This window comes from Zingiber officinale, chromosome 5A (genome assembly GCF_018446385.1).
Source record: "Zingiber officinale cultivar Zhangliang chromosome 5A, Zo_v1.1, whole genome shotgun sequence".
NCBI classification, from domain to species: Eukaryota; Viridiplantae; Streptophyta; class Magnoliopsida; order Zingiberales; family Zingiberaceae; genus Zingiber; species Zingiber officinale.
In genome coordinates this window covers 359783-383207 of record NC_055994.1, presented here as the reverse complement: position 1 = coordinate 383207, position 23425 = coordinate 359783, and the positions used below count along the sequence as shown (strand labels likewise).

At 38.8% G+C, this 23425-nt stretch overlaps 2 protein-coding genes across 8 annotated transcripts; one reads left to right on the top strand and one right to left on the bottom strand.

The window, feature by feature from the left end:
- Positions 1 to 15538: 15538 nt before the first annotated feature.
- On the bottom strand, positions 15539 to 16528 carry LOC121982633 (NAC transcription factor 32-like). The gene has a single exon (XM_042535770.1). The coding sequence runs from the start codon at positions 16526 to 16528 to the stop codon at positions 15539 to 15541; it is 990 nt and encodes a 329-aa protein (XP_042391704.1).
- A 171-nt stretch (positions 16529 to 16699) lies between these two features.
- Positions 16700 to 22745, top strand: LOC121979197 (probable protein arginine N-methyltransferase 1). 7 transcript variants are annotated; one of them, XM_042531134.1, is made up of 6 exons: positions 16700 to 17034; positions 17346 to 17402; positions 19091 to 19153; positions 19232 to 19374; positions 22248 to 22364; positions 22474 to 22745. In XM_042531134.1, exons 2-5 carry the CDS (start codon positions 17378 to 17380, stop codon positions 22350 to 22352), a joined length of 336 nt encoding a protein of 111 aa, XP_042387068.1. In that variant the 5' UTR covers positions 16700 to 17034; positions 17346 to 17377; the 3' UTR covers positions 22353 to 22364; positions 22474 to 22745. The 7 variants fall into 7 exon arrangements, 5 of the variants coding, with proteins under 5 accessions (XP_042387068.1, XP_042387065.1, XP_042387067.1 ...); XM_042531131.1 differs by having other exon boundaries at positions 22471 to 22745; XM_042531133.1 differs by having other exon boundaries at positions 22446 to 22745.
- The last annotated feature ends 680 nt before the right edge of the window (positions 22746 to 23425 follow it).

Here is a 23425-nt window from a genome sequence, read left to right as displayed (position 1 = left end):
GAAATTTCATCTATAAATAACCATCAATATACACACATATTTTCATTCCAACTCACTACTCTTTCAATTTTACTCTCTAAATTCTCTCCCCATCTATTTTTTTCAAGTTCCTATCATCTTATTTTCTATTCGAAATGGATGAAAATAATAGGGCATTTTTTTTTACAAATTTCTTAAATTCTACAAACAACTCGCAAGAATATTCATCTTCCCAAAATCCACAAATTCCACCAAATTATCAATACCCACTCTCATTTCCCAATATGTCATTTCCTCCGCAAAATCTTCAAAATTTCAATGGTTTTGGAAATTCTATGAATCATCTGAATTATGTCCCTCAAGGTTCATATCAACGGCTTCTAGCCGAATATTGGCAAAACATGAGTCATCCGTATTTCATGCCGTCGATTGTTCATAGATATGGTACCCCGCACACAACTGGTATGTCTTTCACTCCTTCGATGTCGAATGAACCTGCAACTCCGACTTTTGTTCCGGAGACTCAACTTTCCGACCGTGAATCCCCAATTGAGGTGGTTAATTTAGAAAAGGCGGTTTCAAATGCGGAGGGTACAAGAAAGCGTTCAAGTTGGACAAAGGTTGAAGACGAGGTCTTAGCGAGAAGTTTTGTCACTATCAGTGATGATCCAATAATCGGCAATGATCAAAAGGCGGATGCTTTTTGGGGACAGGATGCAAACTACTACAATGAGAATCTTCCCCTAGGTTCAAACACCAGAAGTGCAATGTTATACGGTCACATTGGCACAATACAATCCAAAAGAACGTATATCGATTCAACACAAATTACAATAGTATTTATAGTTTATATCGAAGTGGTCACAATGATGAAGATATATTGAGGTTTGCATACGAAAAATATCTATCCGAAAACAATGGTGTTGCATTCAATCTCGAACATGTGTGGAGAATTGTCAAAGACCATCCAATTGTCACCTCCGCATAGTGAATGCATTAGAGAATCATTCAACATTTTTTCAACAAAGGGACGATGTTGTACGAAGAAAAGGGTTGTCACCACTACAAAAATGCACCGCTGCGATTCGTCAACTGGCTTACGGAGTCCCCGTCGATCATCTTGACGAGTACCTACGTATGGGTGAATAAACTGGCATCAGGTGCCTTTTCAAGTTCTGCGAATAAGTTGTTGAAATATTTGGTGATAGGTACTTGAGAAGGCCAAATGTTGATGATGTTCAACGTCTTCTTCAAATGCATGATGAGTGACATGGTTTTCCTGGCATATTAGGTAGCCTTGATTGTATGCACTGGAAATGAAAAAATTGTCCAGTTGCTTAGAAAGGTCAATTTACAAGGGGACATGGGTCACCAACAATCGTACTTGAAGTGGTCGCGTCTCATGACTTGTGGATATGACATTGTATTTTTTTTGGGTCGTCAGTTCACGTAACGATATTAACGTGTTATATGAATCTCCCATATTCAACAATGTCTTGCAAGGATATATGTCGGAGATTAATTTCACGGTGAACGACACTGCATATACGAAGGGCTATTATCTAACAGATGGAATATATCCCGAGTGGGCTACTTTTGTTAAGGCTTTTCCTTGCCCGGAGGATCCCAAGAGGAAGTTGTTTAAAGAAAGACAGTAGTCTGCAAGAAAAGACGTTGAACGGGCATTTGGGGTAGAGCTGTCAGACAGGTCAACCCGTGACGGGGCGGGTCGGCCCATGGCGGGCTAACCATTTGGCGGGGCGGGTTGGGAAATTTCCAACCCAACCCATTCTAAGGCGGGTTGCGGGTTTGGTGGGCCAACCCGCGGGGCCATCAAAAATTTTTAAAAAAATTAAAAAATATTTCATATCTTCAACATTTTACATCGAAAAAGTTTTCTACAATTAAATGTATACATAAACATGTATTTTAAATATAAATGAACACAAACGAGTACTTATGTTGGATGAAAAGTACTATTTTTATTTCAAAATTATAACAAAGAAAGATAATAAATTGGCCTAAAACTTAGCTTACATGTGTTTTTCAACCCACGGGCCAACCCAAGCTCGAGCGGGCCGACCCGCGTGGGGCGCGGGCCTAGGCGGGTCGGCCCACGGCGGACTTGGGTTGATAAAATTCCAACCCAACCCGCTTAAATTGTTTGGCGGGGCGGGCCAACCCGACGGGCCCAACCCTAATTGACGGCTCTAATTTGGGGTGCTCCAATCTCGATGGGTGATTGTCAGAGGTCCAACTCGGTATTGGTATAGGAAAAAGTTAAAACAAATCATGTTAGTATACATTATTTTACATAATATGATTGTTGAGGATGAGGGAGGTCACGTGAATTAATATTTCATATATTATTTTTAATGACATAATAGTATGGTTTATTTAAGTTATTGTTGCATTTTCAATTTCATAATTACATGGTAATTTAAATAAATTTTGTTTTCCCAACTTTGTAATTTTAGCCGCTCAGTTGTAATTTTGTTTTACCAACTTTATAATTTTAGGTGTTCAATTGTAATTTTGTTTTCCCAACTTTATAATTTCATTTTCCTAACATTATAATTTCGTTTTCTCACAAACATCTATTTTATTTAATAAATATATTTGAAAAATAATAAAATAATATTTTTAAACGTAAGATTATTATTAAAAATAATAATAATAATTTAAATATTTTAAAACATATTTAAAATATATTTATTTAATATGATATAATTTTAAGATGAGTGAGTGGACGGTGAGACCCATGAATAATGAGTATTAACGTTAAAAGGGATGTGTGTGAAAGAAGAGTGTTGTTATAATGAGTATGTGGCAGTGGACCCCATGTTTTTTGATGAGGTGGTGGGTGTTATAACATTAGAGCATTGTGGATACTCTAAGAAATGGAAGAACGGCACCACCACCGTACGTTGTTGACACTTGAAGTGCCACGTAATAAGACACGTATCTAGATAGAAAGTTGTCGGGGTGCGCTTTGTCTTCACCTGCCCCATAGATCGAGATGAATTGAGAAGCACTCACGATCCACGTAGTTGCAAAGGTACATTCCTTCCCCGACCCTCAGGGTGGTTGTATTTGGTTGGGATTATCATTCATAACTTGATTATTTATCTTAAATTATTAATAAAATTTTTATTTAATTTGACACTAAATCATTACTAAATAATTGTTGATGTCCAATAAAATCAACATACGTTTTGTTTTTTTTTAATTTAATTTAATTGTTGATGTCCAATAAAATTTTGGTTTTATTTAATTTTATTTATACAGTCAAATAGTTTCTTTGTTCGTTTCTGATCCTTTATGACTAGAGTTTTAAGTGTTCTCCTTTGTCTTCTTGTCTCCTTCCATGAATTAGGTTAGCTAGTTCTTACTTGCACAACACTTAGAATACAATATTTTGTTTGGAACACGTAACAACAAAAAGTGATTCCCAACTAGTTGTGGTCAAAATATGTGGGACACGTTCCTGTGTCAAATTTGATGTGCAGGTGGAATGCTATCAGATGGTTGGCATGGCAAAAGAAATAGTTGGAACAAATGCATGGATATTCTGATGGTGATTATCTAAATTTGTTGATTGTATTCCAAAGTTTCATCTTACTTTTTTATCATATTTTATCTATACAGTTTTAATTGTGCTAAAACGGAAAGTTGAAGAGATTGAACTTCCAATGGCTCATGGAGATAGAATTTTGTAATTGTAAATGCAAAATGAGTAAATTTAATAGGATCAGCTGAAGGCTCGCAATACACAATTATTAAAAAGTAATAAAAAAGAGAATTTTTTAGCTAATGCACATCAAATGTATCATCAATCCCTGAATCCAATACACAATCATAAAAAAATAATAAAAAGAGTTTTTTGGCTAATGCACATCAGATGCATCATCATAGATCAAATTCATCGCCCAACAAAATTTGATCCAGGTCTTTGCTGCCAAAAGCATCATCCCCTTGTCCAAGCTGCACCCAAGGAGAGAGGAAGTCACTCCATTCGTTTTCTTCATCAAGCTGAACCAGCGGGGCAAGAAGCTGCTAGGTGCAGAACGTCTGGTTTTCATCACACGAAGAAGGAGACAGCTGCATCCAAGGAGAGAGGAAGTTGCTGCCTTCATTTTCTTCCTCGAGCTGAACCAATGGGGCAAGAAGCTGCAGGGTGCAGAAAGTCTGGTCCTCATCACAAGAAGAAGGAGACAGCTGCACCGAAGTAGAGAGGAGGTTACTGCGTTCATTTCCTTCCTCAAGTTGAACCAACGAGACAAGAAGCTGGGCGTCAAACAAATCAAATTTTTATTAAGTCAAATTAAAATTTTAGAAGAAATTGATTTGTTCGGTTCGATTTGGTTTATATTAAAAATTGGGTCAGTTCAATTTTTTTTGAAAATCGGTTTTGTTCAATTTGTTAAAAAAATCGGTTCGATTAATTCGGTTCGATTCGATTTTAATCAAATACTCACCCGTACATGATATGATATAGAAGAAAAGGAGAAAGGAAGATCTGTAATTATGTTCGTCTTGTATGAAACATGAATTGAAATTGATTATTTTATTTAATAATTCTCGGTCTCGGTGACAGTATTTAATAATTCTCCGTCCAAAGGATATTGATGTTGAACTCGAAAGCCTTTAAGCAGATTGATTGATTGTTGTCTCTTTCAAAAGAATATTCCATTAGGAAGTAGTTTTCGGAATTATGTGTTTTGTAATTTTAAATGCAAAATGTGTTTTGTAATTTTAAATGTTGTCTCTATGTTTACACACTAAATTACTAGTTTATGAATAATCATTTACTTTTCCTATTTTTCTAAGCTTTAATGTAGTTAATTTTCCTAATTTGGGCTCATAAAATTTCATGCAGTTAGTATGACATGGTATTTCATTATTGGATTGTTAGCTTACATTAAACACATAAAAATAAGAAAAATAAAACCAATTTTTTTTAGAGAGACAATCATTTTTGTTTTTAAGTTCTAAATGGAGACTATAATTGTTTTTTTAAAATAGATAATCTTTTTATCATTTTTAATTCACCTAGACTAGTTCGACATCCACGTTAGTGAATCTATATAGATTTTATCCGTGTCAAATTTCACTAAAATATGAGATAGATATCACGACATCCATGTTAATATATGTCACATATTTATTTTAATATTAATATTCATTTTTTATAGATACTTTCAACTTACTTATCTTTATTTTTTATATTCAAAATTTATATTTATATATTTTTATTATTATTTTTATAATATATATATATATATATATATTTTTTTTTAAAAAAAAATAAAAGTTCATAATATATAAATGTTATAACACCCATGCACATGTAATATCATTTAAATATTATAATATCATCCTAAACACCGACCGCATCAAGGGAGCTAGAGTGGGGGTGGACAAAGAGAAGATGGAAGAGAGGGCCGAGCTCCAACCTCGACGACTCGTCATTGATCAACACAGACAACACCAACTGCTTCGATTCCTACTCCCACTTCAGTAACACTCATTCTCTCCTACCTCAATTTTAATTCATGTATTAGCTTCTTTGCCTTAAATATTAAGGCCAAATGCTGACAAAAGAGTTGTGCCCCTGTCAATCTATTAATCCTAGGTCAACACAGAGAAAGTAAATCACGGATGACTACTAGTCATTAGTGTAGATGCCACCTGTATATACATGAATTTTATAACTTTTAACAAATCTATCATATATATTTAAAATGAACTAATCTTACTGTAACATAGACGTTGTATGAAAAGATGGACTTAAAATTTGATAATTACTAAATCATGTATCACAGTTTCCCAAATTTACCAAAGGGTGTGTCTCATTCTCAAAATACTCTTGCAATTCTCTGAGCGACTCCACAACCTTAGAAGATCATTTGAATAAGTAGTTTAAAATACTTACATCAAAAGAGTTATTTATAAATCAAAATGATTTTTTTAAACTCTTCTCCATTAGTACATTCATATTTACATTTTAGCCCTTTTTTTTTTAACTCTTCTGGGTGTTTTCTTTTTGTCTAAATTGGAAAATTTTAAGTTTATTTTTTGTGATAATTTAAGCATGGACAAGTTAACTAGGAGAACTGACTCCTTATCTTGTCTTTCTATTTGCAGGTATTTATGAAGTAAGTTATTAATTTCTGATTCATGAGCTACTACTGGTTGTCATCGTGTGTATGTGGTGGTGTAATGTTTCTTTTTAGTGGAATTCTTAATATTATTGATTTTTTTTTAAAATTTAGCTTTTATTTATGCAGGCAAATAGTTTCTGTTGGTACGGGTAGCACAAACGGTCTAACCCAGGTTTTGATGAATGACAAATAGGTTAAGTTAGTTGTGTTGTTGTCTGACACTTTGATCAAGTGTGCAGGAAAAGTCCAGCTAGGTCGACGGGCTGACCGGATAGCTGGCGAGAAGTCCAAGCGGGTCGACGGGCTGACCGGACGCTTGGCGAGAAGTCCAGCTAGGTCGACGGGCTGACCGGATAGCTGGCGAGAAGTCCAAGCGGGTCGACGGGCTGACCGGACGCTTGGCGAGAAGTCCAGACGGGTCGACGGGCTGACCGGACGTCTGGCAGGTAAGTGAGGTAAGTCACTGGAGGGGAGTGACTGCGAGGACGCGTTCTCGGGAAGGGGACATTAGGCGTCGATCCGGCTTAGATCCATTTCGGATATCTAAGTCGAGATCGTGACTAGATTCCGGTCTCGGAAAGACGGAATCTAAGTCATACTCTTGTTGTTAATTTTTATTACTTAGCGTATCTATAAAAATGTGCTTACAATCTGTGCTACAGGGTTTTATTTGCCTCGGACTTGTTGGTGCAATATCCCTCAGGTCAAGGTTGACCTGTTTGACCAAGCTGAGTCTTGGTTTGGGTTTAGATGTTTGACAATAAGATATTGATTGAAGAAGAGTCAAGTAGGTCAAGGTTGACCGGATACTTGACTGGGAAGTCCTAACTGGGATGTTAGGCAGGTGAAAGTCCTAGTGAGTGAAGCTAGGCAGATGGAAAATCCTGGTGAGTGAAGCCAGGTGAAAGTCCTAGTGAGTGAAGCTAGGCAGATGGAAAATCCTGGTGAGTGAAGCCAGGTGAAAGTCCTAGTGAGTGAAGCTAGGCAGATGGAAATCCTGGTGAGTGAAGCCAGGTGAAAGTCCTAGTGAGTGAAGCTAGGCGGATGGAAAATCTAGTGAGTGAAGCTAGGCGGATGAAAATCCTAGTGAGTGAAGCTAGGTGGATGAAAGTCCTGGTGAGTGAAGCCAGGCAGTGAAAATCCGGATGGATCAAGGATGATCGGACATCTGGTAATTCAAAGTCCAAGTGGGTCAAAGTTGATCGGACACTTGACATGAGACTGAAAGTCCAAGTAGGTCAAAGGGTTGACCGGATACTTGGCATGAAGAGAAAAGTTCAAGTGGGTCAAAGGGATTGACCGAACACTTGATGAAGAAGTCCCAGCAGGTCAAGGGTGACTAGATGCTAGGCATGACGAATACCAACAGGTCAAGGTTGACCGGATGTTGGTTTGGGAGGTTTGGGACTTGGTTTTGGACAAAAATCAAGTGCTGGATCGATCAGTGGATCGATCCAGACCTGTCCCAGCGAACAGAGAGCTTCTGGATCGATCCGTGGATCGATCCAGAGGTCCCAATCGATCAGTGGATCGATTGGGACGCGGCTGCTTCGCGCGATAAGCGCTGGATCGATCCGTGGATCGATCCAGGCGCAGGCGCTCTGGATCGATCCGTGGATCGATCCAAAGCCTCCCCGATCGATTGGGAACATTCGAATCGATCGGGATCCGACCGTTGGCGTCGTTTATAGCTGCAGGCGTTCGATGGCTGCGGCATCGCTTCTCCGATTCACTCCAGATTACTCGCCAGTTCCTCCACAGCGCTCTCAAAGATCAGATCGCCAGTTCTTGAAGGATCTTGGAAGCTTTCCAAGTCAAGAGGCGGATCAAAGGCAAGAAGATAACCTAGGGTTAGGGTTTTCTGTACTCATTGTAAGCTTTGTGCTTGTATTTTGTTTCCCTTTCCTTTCTTCTTGAACGGAGAGTCTTGTAGGGCTTCTCCGCCCTCGGTAGTTACTGAAAAGGAGTGTTTTCATAGTGGAGGGTGCGTGCGTGGTGTGGATCCTTGGACTAGTCACCTCTTGTGAGGTGGATACCAAGTAAAACCAACCGTGTTAGCGTTGTTGTATTTGTTTCTGTATTTTCCGCTGCACATCTTTGAAGGAACAAGCAACGCCGAGCACCGAGCGAACGCGACGAGCTATTCACCCCCCCCCCCCCCTCTAGCTACTTTTGGTCCTAACAAGTGGTATCAGAGCAAGGCCGCTCTTCACCGGAATCATCGCCGGAAGGGTCAAGTATATCAAGAAAAGCTAGAGGGTGAAGAAGTTGGAGCAAATTCTTCAAGTTCAAGATTCTATCAAGCTCAACTTCAAGATGCAATTCTAAGATGGACTTGGATTTGACACAAGGGTGGCTCCACCATATTCATCTACAAGCTTCGATTCTTGGAAATCAAGAATCGAAAATTTTCTTATGATGGAAATAGAGCAATGGTTTGCTCTCATGGAAGGTTTTGAAGCTCCCACAAATTCCAAGGGCAAAGCACTCAAAAGGAGCAAGTGGAGCAAAGACCAAATCCAAAGATGTGAGGCCAATGACAAAGTGACCAAGCTTTTGGTCAATTTATTGCCAAGCAACATCTTGGAACAAATTGGAGAGTTTGAAGATGCCAAGGAGCTTTGGAGCAAATTGGCAAGAATTCATGAGATCCCCTCCACTGTACAAGAGCAAGAAGGATCCAGAGAGGGTGACTCTTTGGAGCAAGACCAAGAGGAGGGCTCCGAGGTTGAGAGATGCTCAACCTCCGAAGAAGAGGAGATCCAAGAAGCTTCATCCTCAAGGGAATGCAACGAAGAGAACAAGGAGGGAGCATACTCTTTGTTTCATATTCAAGATGATGAAGCCTCCACCTCTAGGATTGAGGGGGAGCAATCCTTGGTGACGCCGGATCAAGAAGAAGGAGAAACTTCTACATCCGGGTCAAGTGAAGAAGAAGAAGATGGTGCCACCTCCGAAATTCAAGAAATATCAAATGGAGGAGAATCAAGGTCCGATCAAGAGGAAGCTTCTACCTCCGGATCCAAAGAAAAAGATGCCACCCCTACAAGCAAAGGTATAAATATTTCAATTAATAATAAAAATCATATTATATGCTTTGAATGTAGGGAACATGGGCACTACAAGAGCAAGTGCCCTAAATTGGCCAAGAAGAAGGGCCAAATGGCACAAAAGGGCAAGGAGAAGCTCAAGAAGACCACCCCCGGGACAAAGAAGAGCAAGGAGCACATAGTGTGCTTTTTGTGTCAACAAAAAGGGCATTACCGAAGTCAATGCCCCAAGGGGAAGAAGATGGTCAAGGCTCAAGGAGGCACTAGTCAAGGGGGAGCCTCCAAGGTAAAAAGGAAGGTAACTTTCGTTGAGCCTATTCCCTTGCAAAATGGTAAAAAGCATGCTAGGTCAAATTTTTATCATTTTAATGCGATTTACCATAAGAATAGGAAGCATGAGGGCTTTAAGGAAAAGCATGTGGCCCTACATGCCAAAACTACTATCCCTAAGGCTAGGAATGTAGGTATAAACCTAGGCGATAACTTTAAGGATTTAAGATACAAGCCTAGAAACAAAAATGCTCATGGAACAAATACTAAGGACTTAGTGAGAGAAAATCAAGTCTTGAGGTCAAGACTTGATAAAATGGAGAAGACCCTAAAAATGATGGAAAATATCCTATTAGGGCAAAATGAGCATAACCTAGGTTTAGGGGTACAAAAGTCATCCAATGGCCATAGAGGTTTGGGATACAAACCAAAGGCTAAGAAGGATGTGCCCTCTTACCATAGAGTTTCATATAGTTATGGAACAAACCCTAGGTCGAGTGGTCAAGCCAAAAATACTAGGGAAGTCATCCTTAAGAGTATTTTTGCAACAAATGTGACTAAGACTTCTAAGAAGTCTAAGAAAGTCACTAACAAGGTTACAAGGGAGGCTATCCCTAGAGTTGACCTAGAAAATGTGACCAAGGCTTCTAAGAAGCCCAACAAGGTCACTAGGAAGGTATCTAGGGAAGTTATCCCTAGTGAGTACCTAGAGCATCCAAGGAGCACCAATAGGTGTTGGGTTCCTAGGAGCATTTTCTCTACCCCATAGATGGGTTAGAGAGTGTCAACTCCTATTAGAAGGGTTGTTAACCCAACTTTGAGGAAATTGACACTCAAGGAGCATTTTCAAGGTTTTTGTTAACCTTTGAAAATGAAATGGAATTATTATTTACTCCTTGAAAGAGTAAAATGTGCCTAATGGTGAAAAGTTGATTTTATCTTAAATGGCACAAATTTGGAAAACCTTGAGAAATACCAAGTTGGGATATTGGTATTCTCTTGGAAATTTAAGGCAATCCGGGCCTTGATTTATGTAATCACTCTTGAGGAAAAATGGAATATGCCAACATTTGAGGACATGTTTATTTTCAATTGGCATACATAAAATCAAGGAAATTAGAAATGCCAATTTAGGTTTTGGCATTCTCTTGAAGCACTTTAGGGCAATCTAGGTTTAAGTTGTAAGTTTAGCTAAGACTTTAAGGATACTTAGATAGTTAATCTAGGTATATTTTATTTATGTTAAATCTTGCCATGATTGTTTGCCCATTATATGCCATGACATCATGTTTTATTTGTGCATTCATGTTTTACTATGAAAAACTCAAAAATACCATGTCATGACATTCATACATCATGTAGTTATAGGAATCTTTCTTTTGAAAGTTATTTTATTTTGATGTATGCCATAACATAATCATGCATTAAGTTTAATTCCTTGTAATTAAGGACAAATGGCATTTAACAACACTTATTAACAAGTGACATCCTAGGTGGATGTCTAATATCTCTAAAATGCCTAGATAGATATGCATGATCCCTAGATTAGGGCAAAACCAAAATCTACATCTCACAAAGACTATAAGGTGACTTGTATGTGTTTTAGTGCACATTATATACAAGTGAAATGTTAGGATGATGAACAAAGCTCAAGATGTTGATTTAGTGCATTCCTTTGAGTTTTAAATTCATCAAAACACATAGTTATGTGTTTTCCCATCATTGGGAAAGCTAATGTACAAGTCATGTGCATTATGCCCAAGGAACATGATGGGATATTGGTTTTGAAAATGTTTTCAAAATGATTTTGGAAAACCTTGGTGAAGGCTATCTTTTGATAGTAATCACCATTGAATAGTTAGACACAAACTTGAAGAAAACACTAAAGTTTTTGCAAGTTTTCAAGTTTGTGTCAATCTTTGAAAATATGAAGTATTTTCATAGAAAACTATTTTTCTGTGATAGTAAACGCCCTAAATAATGTCTACACGAAATTTCATAATTTTTGGATTTTTATAGAATTTTCTAGGGGTTTCTGAAGTTGACTGAAATGGAATTTCAGCAACTATCAGAGCTCCGATCGATCCACACAAACTTGAAGAAAACACTAAAATTTTTGCAAGTTTTCAAGTTTATGTCAATCTTTGAAAATATGAAGTATTTTCATAGAAAACTATTTTTCCGTGATAGTAAACGCCCTAAATAATGTCTACACGAAATTTCATAATTTTTGGATTTTTGTAGAATTTTCTAGGGGTTTCTGAAGTTGACTGAAATGGAATTTCAGCAACTATCAGAGCTCCGATCGATCCATGGATCGATTGGAGTTCCTGAATCAATCCATGGATCGATTCAAACGACAATTCCCGCGAGCAGAAGCTCGCTGGATCGATCAGCCGATCGATCCAGGGAGTCTGAATCGATCAGTGGATCGATTCAGAAAGGTTCAATCGATTGGAACCCAACTTCAATCGATCCAAGTTGCTGGTTTTGGCTGGAAAGGCCTGATTTCAGCATCTTTGAACCTATTTTAGTCTAAGTAACCATTCCAAACCCCAAAAATACATTTGTATACATAAAAAGGGTGTTTTCGTGTGGAAAACAAGGATGGAGTGGTTAAGGAAGGCTTCATTGAAGTTTAGGTTGAGGCTTGTTTCAAATTTTGAATATTTGAACCTCAAAACTTCTAAAATTGGGTTTCCTAAAGTTTTAGGGATTCCAAGTCATTGTTGGTGCAATGACAGAAGTTACCACCATGTCTTTAGGGGGAGGGACTCTTTAAAGACATGAAAATTATTTTTCATGAACCTTGGAAGGTGGTTAACCTTCTGTTGTGAACTTGCTCAAGGTTGAGCATTTAAACTTGAAATGGGGAGAAATGGGGAGTGGATATCCTCATTATTTCAAGTGGACACTCAAGTGGTAGATAATGCTCAAGGTTGGGTAGTTGTCTACATTGAGGGAGAAGTTAAGGATAAATGAAGGGTATGAGACCTTCATTATCGTGTTGTTCACAACGAGTGATGTTGTGAACAACGATGAGCAACTCTTCAGGGGGAGAGTCTTCAACAAATGGATTTGTTGAAGTGTGCCCAGAATTGGAGCATAGGTTGATGTGTGTCCAACGATGGGTTGATGTGTGCCAATAGGGGGAGAATGTATGGTTAAGCTTAGTCCTTCATTACCTATGGGAAGGTCATAGGGGGAGAATGAAAGGACTCATGAAAGGAGTAAGTTAGGCTTTCATTACCTAGAGGGAGTTTGCCCTCTTGGGGAGAATGAAGAGCTTAATTTATACTTTCATTACCTAGTGGCATGAAGAAGGAGGCTATGGGATTAGCCTAACTTACATATGGGATTGTAAGTGTTATTGTGGTATTGTCAAACATCAAAAGGGGGAGATTGTTGGTGCAATATCCCTCGGGTCAAGGTTGACCTGTTTGACCAGTGAGTCTTGGTTTGGGTTTAGATGTTTGACAATAAGATATTGATTGAAGAAGAGTCAAGTAGGTCAAGGTTGACCGGATACTTGATCGGGAAGTCCTAGTGATGTTAGGCGGTGAAAGTCCTAGTGAGTGAAGCTAGGCGGATGGAAAATCTGGTGAGTGAAGCCGGTGAAAGTCCTAGTGAGTGAAGCTAGGCGGATGGAAAATCGGTGAGTGAAGCCGGTGAAAGTCCTAGTGAGTGAAGCTAGGCGGATGGAAATCTGGTGAGTGAGCCGGTGAAAGTCCTAGTGAGTGAAGCTAGGCGGATGGAAAATCCGGTGAGTGAAGCCGGTGAAAGTCCTAGTGAGTGAAGCTAGGCAGATGGAAAACCCTAGTGAGTGAAGCTAGGTGAAAGCCCTGGTGAGTGAAGCCAGGCAAGGGAAAATCCAGATGGATCAAGGATGATCGGACATCTGGTGCTGGGAAGTCCAAGTAGGTCAAAGGATTGACTGGATACTTGGCATGAAAGAAAAGTCCAAGTAGGTCAAAGGGATTGACCGGATACTTGGCACAGAGAAAAGTCCAAGTGGGTCAAAGGGATTGACCGGACACTTGGTAAGGGAGTCCTAGCAGGTCAAGGGAGTGACTAGATGCTAGGCATGACATACCAACAGGTCAAGGTTGACCGGATGTTGGTTTGGGAGGTTTGGGACTTGGTTTTGGACAAAAATCAAGTGCTGGATCGATCAGTGGATCGATCCAGACCTGTCCCAGCGAACAGAGAGCTTCTGGATCGATCCGTGGATCGATCCAGAGGTCCCAATCGATCAGTGGATCGATTGGGACGCGGCTGCTTCGCGCGATAAGCGCTGGATCGATCCGTGGATCGATCCAGGCGTGTTTCCAGAGCACAGAGGCGCTCTGGATCGATCCGTGGATCGATCCAAAGCCTCCCCGATCGATTGGGAACATTCGAATCGATCGGGATCCGACCGTTGGCGTCGTTTATAGCTGCGGCATCTCTTCTCCGATTCACTCCAGAGCTCTCGCCAACTCCTCCACAGCGCTCTCAAAGATCAGATCGCCAGTTCTTGAAGGATCTTGGAAGCTTTCCAAGTCAAGAGGCGGATCAAAGGCAAGAAGATAACCTAGGGTTAGGGTTTTCTGTACTCATTGTAAGCTTTGCGCTTGTATTTTGTTTCCCTTTCCTTTCTTCTTGCACGGAGAGTCTTGTAGGGCTTCTCCGCCCTCGGTAGTTACCGAAAAGGAGTGTTTTCATAGTGGAGGGTGCGTGCGTGGTGTGGATCCTTGGACTAGTCACCTCTTGTGAGGTGGATACCAAGTAAAACCAACCGTGTTAGCGTTGTTGTATTTGTTTCTGTATTTTCCGCTGCACATCTTTGAAGGAACAAGCAACGCCGAGCACCGAGCGAACGCGACGAGCTATTCACCCCCCCTCTAGCTACTTTTGGTCCTAACAGGACTAACACTGTTTTGCAGGTAGGGAACAGTGAGGGTCTGGGCGCCCGGAAGTCCGGGCGCCCGGAAGTCCGGGCGCCCGGAAGTCCGGGCGCCTGGAAGGATCCAGGCGTTGACACTTGGAGCATGCTGGTTGGGAGTGTTACGTCACATTCCAGGCGCCCGGAAGGGATCCAGGCGCCCGGAGCAGCATATAAAAGAAGCCCCAGACAGGAGCTTCAAGATATCTGTTTTCTGAGAACTCTGAGTTCAATCACTCTGCTACTCTGCGCTCCAACGACGTTCACAAAGCTCCGACGACTCACTCCGGTCTTCTGTTAATTCATTATTTGTCGGTATAGCTTTGTTTTTCTTTCATTAGCAATATTTGTACGTAAATTGTAATTATCCGAATTGCTAGTGAATTGCCCAACGAAAGTACTCAAGGAGTACGGGCCTTCGAGTAGGAGTCGTCACAGGCTCCGAACGAAGTAAAAATCAACCGTGTTCATCTCTTTACTTCCTTACTTTTCTGCTGCGTTTTAACTCGAGATTTTCGAATCGATATTCACCCCTCTATCGAATCTAACGGTCCTACAATTTCTTTGTTTGTTTCTAATGCTTTCTGACTCTGGAGTTTTAAGTACCCTCCTTTGTCTTCTTGTGTCTTTCCATGAACCAGGTTAGCTAGTTCCTAAACAACACTTAGAATACAATGTTTTGTTTGGAACACGTAACAACAAAAAGTGATTCCCAACTAGTTGTGGTCAACATTTGGAGGACACACTCCTGTGTTAAATCTGATGTGCAGGTGGAATGCTCTCAAATGGCTGACATGGCAAAAGAAATAGTTGGAACAAATGTATGGATATTCTGATGTGGTGACCAGTGATTATCTAAATTTGCTGATTGTACTTCTAAGCATCTTACTTTTTTGTCATATTTTATCTATATAGTTATAACTGTGCTAAAAGAGAAAGTTGAAGAGATTGAGCATCCCGTAAATGTAAAATGAGGAAATTTAATATGATCAGTTGAAGGCTCCCAATACACAATTATAAAAAAGTAATAAAAAAAAAGATATTTTTTAGCTAATGTACATCAGATGTATCATCAATCCCTGAATCCCAATATACAATCATAAACAAAAAAAGAGTTTTTTTTTTTTAACTAATACACATCAGATGCATCATCAGAGATCAAATTCATCGCCCAACAAAATTTGATCCAGGTCTTCGCTGCCAAAAACATCACTCCCTTGTCCAAGCTGCACCCAAGGAGACAGGAAGTCACTCCATTCGTTTTCTTCATCAAGCTGAACCAACGGGGCAAGAAACTGCTGGGTGCAGAACATCTGGAAGTTGCTGCCTTCATTTCCTTCCTCAAGTTGAACCAACGAGGCAAGAAGCTGGGCGCAGAACGCCTGATCCTCATCACAAGAAGAAGGAGACGGTTCAAGAAACATTGGCAGCTGCCAATTACACACCCTCTTCGCCGGTGGCTGTTCGGTGCATTCAGTAAACAGAGCGGCCTCATGCGGCTGCGATCTCTTGGGCGGCGGCTGTGCAGTGCATTCAGGAAACAGAGCAGATGGAAAGTTAACGGCCTCGTACGATCTCTTGGGCGGCGTCTGTGTAGTGCATTCAGGAGACAGAGCGGACTCATGCGGTCGCGTCGTCGGAATGTCAGCGGCCGATCGCTTCTTCATCTTGCCAGCCCGGTTCTTGATATGGCAGAGTACTTGGGTCTGGAAGACGCCGGCGACGGAGAGAAGTTCGTATTCGTGCAATGTCCAACCTGAATATTTGCTCTTGCCGTCGTTGAAAGACAAGTTGCTCTTGCAACCCACGGCGATCTCCCGTCCTTCGGCATCTAGCGTGGTCACAGATTCTTCTTTCTTGCTGTACAGGGTCCAAGTCCCTGTTCCAGCCCTTCGATCCACCCTGGTTCCGACAGCGTTCTTGCGCTTTCTCTTGGCGAAAAAGTAGCCTTCTTGGTCGCCATTCCTCAAAAGATTCCACGGTTCGGTGCCGTAGACGTCGGCTTCGACGACCGCCGTGGACGGCACCGGCTTTCCAGCTACTTTATTAGCAAGATAGTCGACAATGAGCTCTTTATCTGTGGGGAGGAAACGGTAGCCGATCGGAATCGCCGTCGCCGTTCCGCCCGTCGTCGTCGCCATTCCGAATTTCCGATCGTTGTGTCGTGGTCTGGTCGGAGTGCCGCTTTCAGTGTAATAAATATGGTTCGGGTCCGGACCCGGGCCGGGCCGGGCCGGGTTAAGTATCCGTTGACCCGGTCGAAGGACTAAACCCTATAAGCAAACTCGAGATCGCAGCGGAGGATCAGTTCGGCCGCTGCGAGAAGGCGGCGCAGGTCGAATACCAAGAGGTGGGGGCGAAGCTATCCCACTTGCTTTCCAAACTGAACCCTGCTGCCGAGGAGTCTCTCTCTCTCTCTCTCTTCACTTCCATGGGACGGCAAAAAGGCGGCGGCACCAAAGCTGAAGCTGACGGCCAGAAGAGTCATGGCCTCGCCCTGGGCACCGCCTGCGTCGAGGGAGACAGAATGGGGGTGGACGGCGAGGAGATGGAGGAGAAGGCCGAGAGCTCCAATCTCGACGACTCGCCGTTGATTGGCGCGGACAACACCAGCGCCGACTACTACTTCGTTCCTATCCCCATTTCGGTACCGCTCATTCTCTCCTATTAGCTCAATGCTGAAAAAAAGAGTTTTTTTCCCTTATTTTTTTTATTATGGGTCAATTGCTATGTTTTTTATATACTTTAAAACTTTTACGAATCTATCACATATGTTTAAAAATAACTAAACCTACTGTATAACCTCGACGTTGTATCAAAAGATCATTTGAATTATTATTGGGGGAGCTAGAACAAATACCTTATAGTTTTTTTTGTCTAATTGGAAAATTTTAATTTTATTTTTGTGATAATTTAAGCATCGACAAGTTAACTACTATTTTGTCTTTCTATTTGCAGGTATCCATGAAGTTTTTATTCATTTCTGATTCATGAGCTACTACAGGTTGCCATCATGTATGTGATGCTGTAATGTTTCTATTTAGTGAAATTCTTTATATTTTTGATTTTTTGAAATTTAACTTATATTTAAGTAGGCAAACAGTTTCTTTGTTTGTTTCTGATCCTTTGTGTTTAGCAATCACTTGGAGATAAAATAAAAGAGAGACAGTAATACTGGTCAATATTATCTTCTTTCTCTTGTTATGATTCTCTGCATTTTTTTTCCTCATTTTTTTTTCTAACAATGAAGGGAGGCTTGGCGCAATAGTAAAGTTGTTGCTTTGTGACCAAAAGGTCATGGGTTCAAATCCTAGAAACAGCCTCTCGCTTTTTGCAAGTAAGGCCGTGTACAATGGATCCTTCCCCGAGACCCCGCATAGCGGGAGCTTCATGCACCGGGCTGCTATTTTTTTTTTTTGTTTTTGTTTTTTCTAACAATAGACATCAACCTCTGGTTATAGGGATTTGCTAGTGGCTGCTGAATATTATTTGATTGGTTTGGAGATCATAACAATCATATCATGCATAGAAGGGTTATTACAAGCTAATAATAGACCTTATTAGACATGACAAACAGTCAAGGGATGCGGCACATTTGAGAAACGTAAGATTAAATGTATAGGATAGAGCCTCAATAAGTTTTGATCTACTGTGTCTTTTCCTGATTTGCTAAATATTTTAGTGAGCTTCTATTTTGTATAACTTGTCTCCTATGCTAAGTAGGTTACTCAGAAGCGCTTGAATGGTTTTTTTTATTGTTTATGCAAATTTAAGCATTATTGTTGACAAAAAAAAGTTCTGTTATTTCTTTGGGATATTTATTAGTCTAAACTAAATGTTGTAAGGGATGCATTTGTTTGACCTGAGCTTCTTTGTCTGCGTCATAGAAGCATACTTAGTCCACTGTTATAAGCTTAAATTTCTGGGCATCATTGTTGATAGTAGGATTTTCATCTCTTTTGATTGTCTGTTGTTATTTACTTTTGCTTTCTTTTATTCTCTTTTTAAATCATTTATCTTTGTTTTTTTTTTTGATGCATTGGATTCCCGTAACTTTCTTTGTCTGGCAGGCAATGTTAAAGGATGTTGTTAGGACAAAAACATATCAGAATGTTATTTATCAGAATACATTTCTATTCAAGGACAAGGTTGTCCTCGATGTGGGTGCGGGAACAGGAGTTTTGTCTCTGTTTTGTGCTAAAGCAGGGGCAAAACACATATATGCATTGCCATTTTCTGAATTACCTACTCTGCAATGAATTAAATGCATAAATAGTTGGAAATCATATCATATCTGTGAAATGAGCTATCGAGCAATGGGAAAATGACAGTTACTCCCTAACTAGTTCTAGATATATTGAATTGTTCTCTGAGCATCTTGAAAGGGTTTTTTTCCCCTACTAGCTTATAATTTTCTTTCCTGTTTTGTGCGAATTTCTGGTCCATGTGACTAGATCAAACGTGTATACACAGAGTAATTACAAGTATATGCTTTCTGACTGTGGAGTTTTAAGTGCCCTTTTTGTTTGTGTCCTTCCATGAACCAAGTTAGCTAGTTCCTACTTGCATAGCACTTTAGAATACAATGTTTTGTTGGAATACAAAACAACATAAAGTGATTCGTTCATGTACTTATTAGTTGTTCTTATTTTTTATTATTCCCCTGATTTGATTAGTGTTATTGTGTTAAATCTGATGTGCAGGGGGATGTTCTCAAATGGCTGACGTGGCAAAAGAAATAGTTAGAACAAATGGATATTCTGACGGTGACCAGTGATTATCTATATTTGATGATTGCACTCCTAAGTTCCATCTTACTTATTCATCATATTTTATCTATACAGTTATAACTGTGCTAAAAGGGAAAGTTGAAGACATTGAGCTTCCAGTGGCTCATGTAGATGTTATCATGTCTGAATGGATGGGCTATTTCCTGTTGTTTGAGAACATGCTAAACACAGTTCTTTATGCACTCGATAAATGGCTTGTAAGTGATATTCCAGTCTGTTTCTTTTTCCAAACATCAAATTTGCATTCTTTTTTCATTGCCATGATCGTACCTACTTAGTTCTTTATATGGTGCTTGGTTATGTTTACTATTCAGTATAATTGCTCTTAAATCTGATTAAAAATTTGAAGGCCAATAGTCTGTATAGGCTAAACATAATGACAGTATCAAATCTTCATCTTAATCTTCAATTTATTTTGGGGGTAATTGTTTTTTGAAAAATTTGTTAAAGCAGGTATGCTTCTTTGTGTGCACAACTAGCATAATAATCCCATTTCATGTCCACTAATGATACACCAAAATTCATGTGCAACTTGTAAAAGGAAAAATATAATGATCAATGAAACACATATCACATCACTGTCTCAAAGTGCCAATTGGTATCAGTTGGCATTACTGAAACTTATTATTTCAACACTTGACTATTATTTATATTGTTAGGCATCGGTAAATGCCACAAAACCAACCTTGCCGACATAGTTTTACTGGCATCAATTGAGATAGGCTTGTGGATAGTATCCAAAATTGACTGAGATAGGAATATTCTCAACAACAGCAAAGAGGACCAATTAAACCATGGCAAGGGAAACTCAAATGAATTTATATCGTGTATTTGTGCCGGTTTCATTCTACTCTTGCCAATCTTATTCAACTGCTCATGGGTCATTTAGAGATATTTATGGACATGTAGGGAAATTAGGTTCGATATTGGATTTCCTAGTAGCATTAAGTAATCTGGATTTGGAAAATTATGGACTAACCTTATTAGAATGTTGTAAGAATCAACACTCTTATCTGTTGCACAACATTCATTGTGGTATTAGGAAAAAACAATTATTAGCCAAGATGCTTGCTATACTTTTATAATGTTTTGCTTTCAAAATTTAATTTATTGACTCTAATTTTTATAGCTTTATATTTGGAGATGTAAACAAAGTAACTAACAGATTAAAACTCACAAGTTGATCTTGGGCTGAACTTTAGGATTGAATGACTTGATAATATAAAGAACACATACAAAATATCTCCCCAAAACTGTTTGTTTGCAAAATTTATAATGAATCTTTTCAATAAAAAACCAACATGTAACATGAGTCAAGGTTGCCCTGCTCTAGAATATTAAGTTAAATTAAAACAAACAATTAATGAAAAATTCACAATAAGTCTAACAGTAGATTGTTTGTAAAATTACAGAAACAATAAAATGCATTCTCTTTTTTTCATTTCTTAAACAGAAGAACCACAAATAATTATGTCACAGAATAGATGCTCAAATATCTCAATTGAATATTCATTAATACTTGAAAGGAACAACCCGATATAATACTTCTTTACTAAATAGTAACCATTATTAGCTAATAAGAATCACAGCTTATAGCTCTTACCATAACACAACGTCTCATAAAATTCAAGGTACATTAAAATGCAAAAATAATGAACTAAATATATAAGACAATGCGATAAATCTCAAGATCCACATTGAACCTTGCCCTTACTCTCTATACATCAATCATGAAAGCACATCTCTTAATTGAACTAACCCTTCTCTCTATTTGACTTGAGAATTAACCCTTATCCTTACATGGCCAAAACTTCATTCAATCACCCAAATTGAATCAAACCTCCATCCAATGAAAATCAAAACCCACCTAATAATAAAGCCCAGCAAATAGTCAAGATTCAAGGGATGCATTTATATATTAACTCAAATATTGATAATTGAATTCAAAACATAACACATAGCTCACAATAAGTCTCTGAATAATCAAATAATAAATAAAAACAAGTCTAGGGCACAAAAGTGATGCATGTATTTTTAGTTTGGTAGCTTAACATGCATTAGGCCAAAAATTAGTATTCTTTTGAAGATTTGAAGACAGTTTTTTGAACCAAGAACCATCTTTTGTACCAATATTGATTTTTTTATTCAACTCAGCTCAATAGTTTTGAATGCTTAGGGTGGTAGTGAGATTATATAACATCATCAGTATCTTATAAAAGATTAAAAATCATAATATCTGTAAGATAATATATACTTAGTTTGTAAAGACAATTTAGATAGTTTGACCATATTAAGTCATGCCATGTTAGGTTAAAAATTGAAAAATAAAATATATAAAATATTATTAGATTGAGTAATTTATGAAATAAAAACTAAGATAGGATAGACTAAGGATTGTCCAATGTTAGGTAGGGTACTTGTTATATCGACTAAATATGATATGTTTTATATATATTGAACTATCACAATGTAATATCTTACGCCAACCATTAAAGCAGATATTATTTGGTAAAGCTTATGAATTGCAAGAGATAAATGACATGTATTATGAATTTTAATGAGAAAATCATTATAAGAGCGCCTTTGTGATACAAATGTTTGTTTAGGATCAATATTCCTCATCCAATAATTTGAAAAGAAGATGTACAATCTTTGGTAATTTTGTAATCTAGAACCACCAGAGCTGGGAAGTAGGGTAGAGGTGAGGAGAGGGAAAACTGGACAAGAGAGAAGAGAGGATAAATCCAAAGTAGAATAACCCCTTATGATCGAAATAGAATACCGAGTATGGTACAAAAGATGCCTTTTGTAGACATTCCCATTAATTCCAGGAAACTCTCCACTGAACCCACTAAACAAAGGCGCTATTCGATTGCACCGATTACTGAAATATCCATACAAATTAATTGGTGACATAACTGGAACTAGCCATTGATTTGACAAAGGAGGAAAACACCAAGACTTTGCTTGTCATCAGGAACCATTGGCAGTGAAGAAGGAAAAACAGAGTTTTGCCCAACTTTTGAAACTCCAACTTGTGTACTCATTTTTGATCCATCCTCATATGCAGGGACCACTGGGACTCCATCAATGTCATCCTCTATTGGCTGCTCCAAATTATGTTTTGCCTTATGAAGATCATCTCGTCCCCTTATTTCCACTGGCTGTGAATTAGCATTGCACTGAGGTAGTTTGATATTATTTGGAGTTTTTACTGAGGGTTTGTTTAAGTAAGTATTCCCTTCAAGAAGTAACTGAGGTGATGCAGCTATCAACTTCTGAACCTGTTTCAGTAGAATGTTATGGACAGCGCAAGAAGATAGAGAGCCAATGAACATAATTAGCTGAGCTGAGCTGAGCTGTTGAAACTAACCTCTATCAATCTGTGAAGCTCAAACACTTGACGAAGTAAACAATGATTTCATATTTATGAATGTGGGCTAATGTGAAGTCGGAATGTTTGTAATCCATGCTTGTACCTGTTCACATCAATTTTCTCGCAAGCTTAACAAGGCATTTAATCTATTTTGTACATGCCCAAGATCAAAGGTTACACACTGGAAACAAACCGTTCTTTATCTTGATGAAGTTGTAACGATTTGCGAGGATGAAGTAATTGAAGGGAGACTAACTGTAGAGCCCAATAAGAAGAATCCATGGGGCAATCAATTATTCGTTAAATGAGTAACATTGTCAAGTTTTGATAGTTTTTGCTGACCAAGTAAACTATGATTCATGTGAACTCCCATGCTTCGAAGTTGGAATTGCAGTGTTAAACTATTCTGTAGTAGTTGATAATATTTTAGGAAATTATATCAACCTTTTGATTAAGATAAGAGAGATATTAGAGAGATTAATTGATGTAACTTTATTTGATGCTTCTTGTCATAGGATAGTTGTATCATGTATGTGATTGCTGAATTCGGTTTGCTTAAAATGGTATATGAATGACTGCTTTAGATTTACCTTTTTTGTTTCCATAATATGACACCAACTCTACTGCTCTAGCAAAAAGAGAATGAACTAATGCTCACTCGTGTGCAAGAATATTTCATCCTCCAGTGGCTTTCAAATCGAGAATGCAAGTAAATATCTCATCTCAAATATTCTGGTTAAAAGTTCTTGGAAGAGACTCTTCTTGTTGTATATGGACTCAAATTTTTGGTCTCTTTCATTATTGTTGCTCACCATGAAGAGCTTATTTGTGTGATCGATTGAGATTTTTACGTTTGAGTTTCCAAATGACCT

What these genes read in the sequence shown, in the direction of transcription:
- LOC121982633 (XM_042535770.1), bottom strand. Translation starts at nt 16,528, where the DNA reads ATGGCGACGACGACGGGCGGAACGGCGACGGCGATTCCGATCGGCTAC.
- LOC121979197 (XM_042531134.1), top strand. Translation starts at nt 17,378, where the DNA reads ATGAGCTACTACAGGTTGCCATCAT. An exon ending in CTACTACAGGTTGCCATCAT is followed by an intron (nt 17,403 to 19,090) that starts GTATGTGATGCT and finishes TCTGATGTGCAG; the next exon opens with GGGGATGTTCTCAAATGGCT. An exon ending in AACAAATGGATATTCTGACG is followed by an intron (nt 19,154 to 19,231) that starts GTGACCAGTGAT and finishes TTATCTATACAG; the next exon opens with TTATAACTGTGCTAAAAGGG.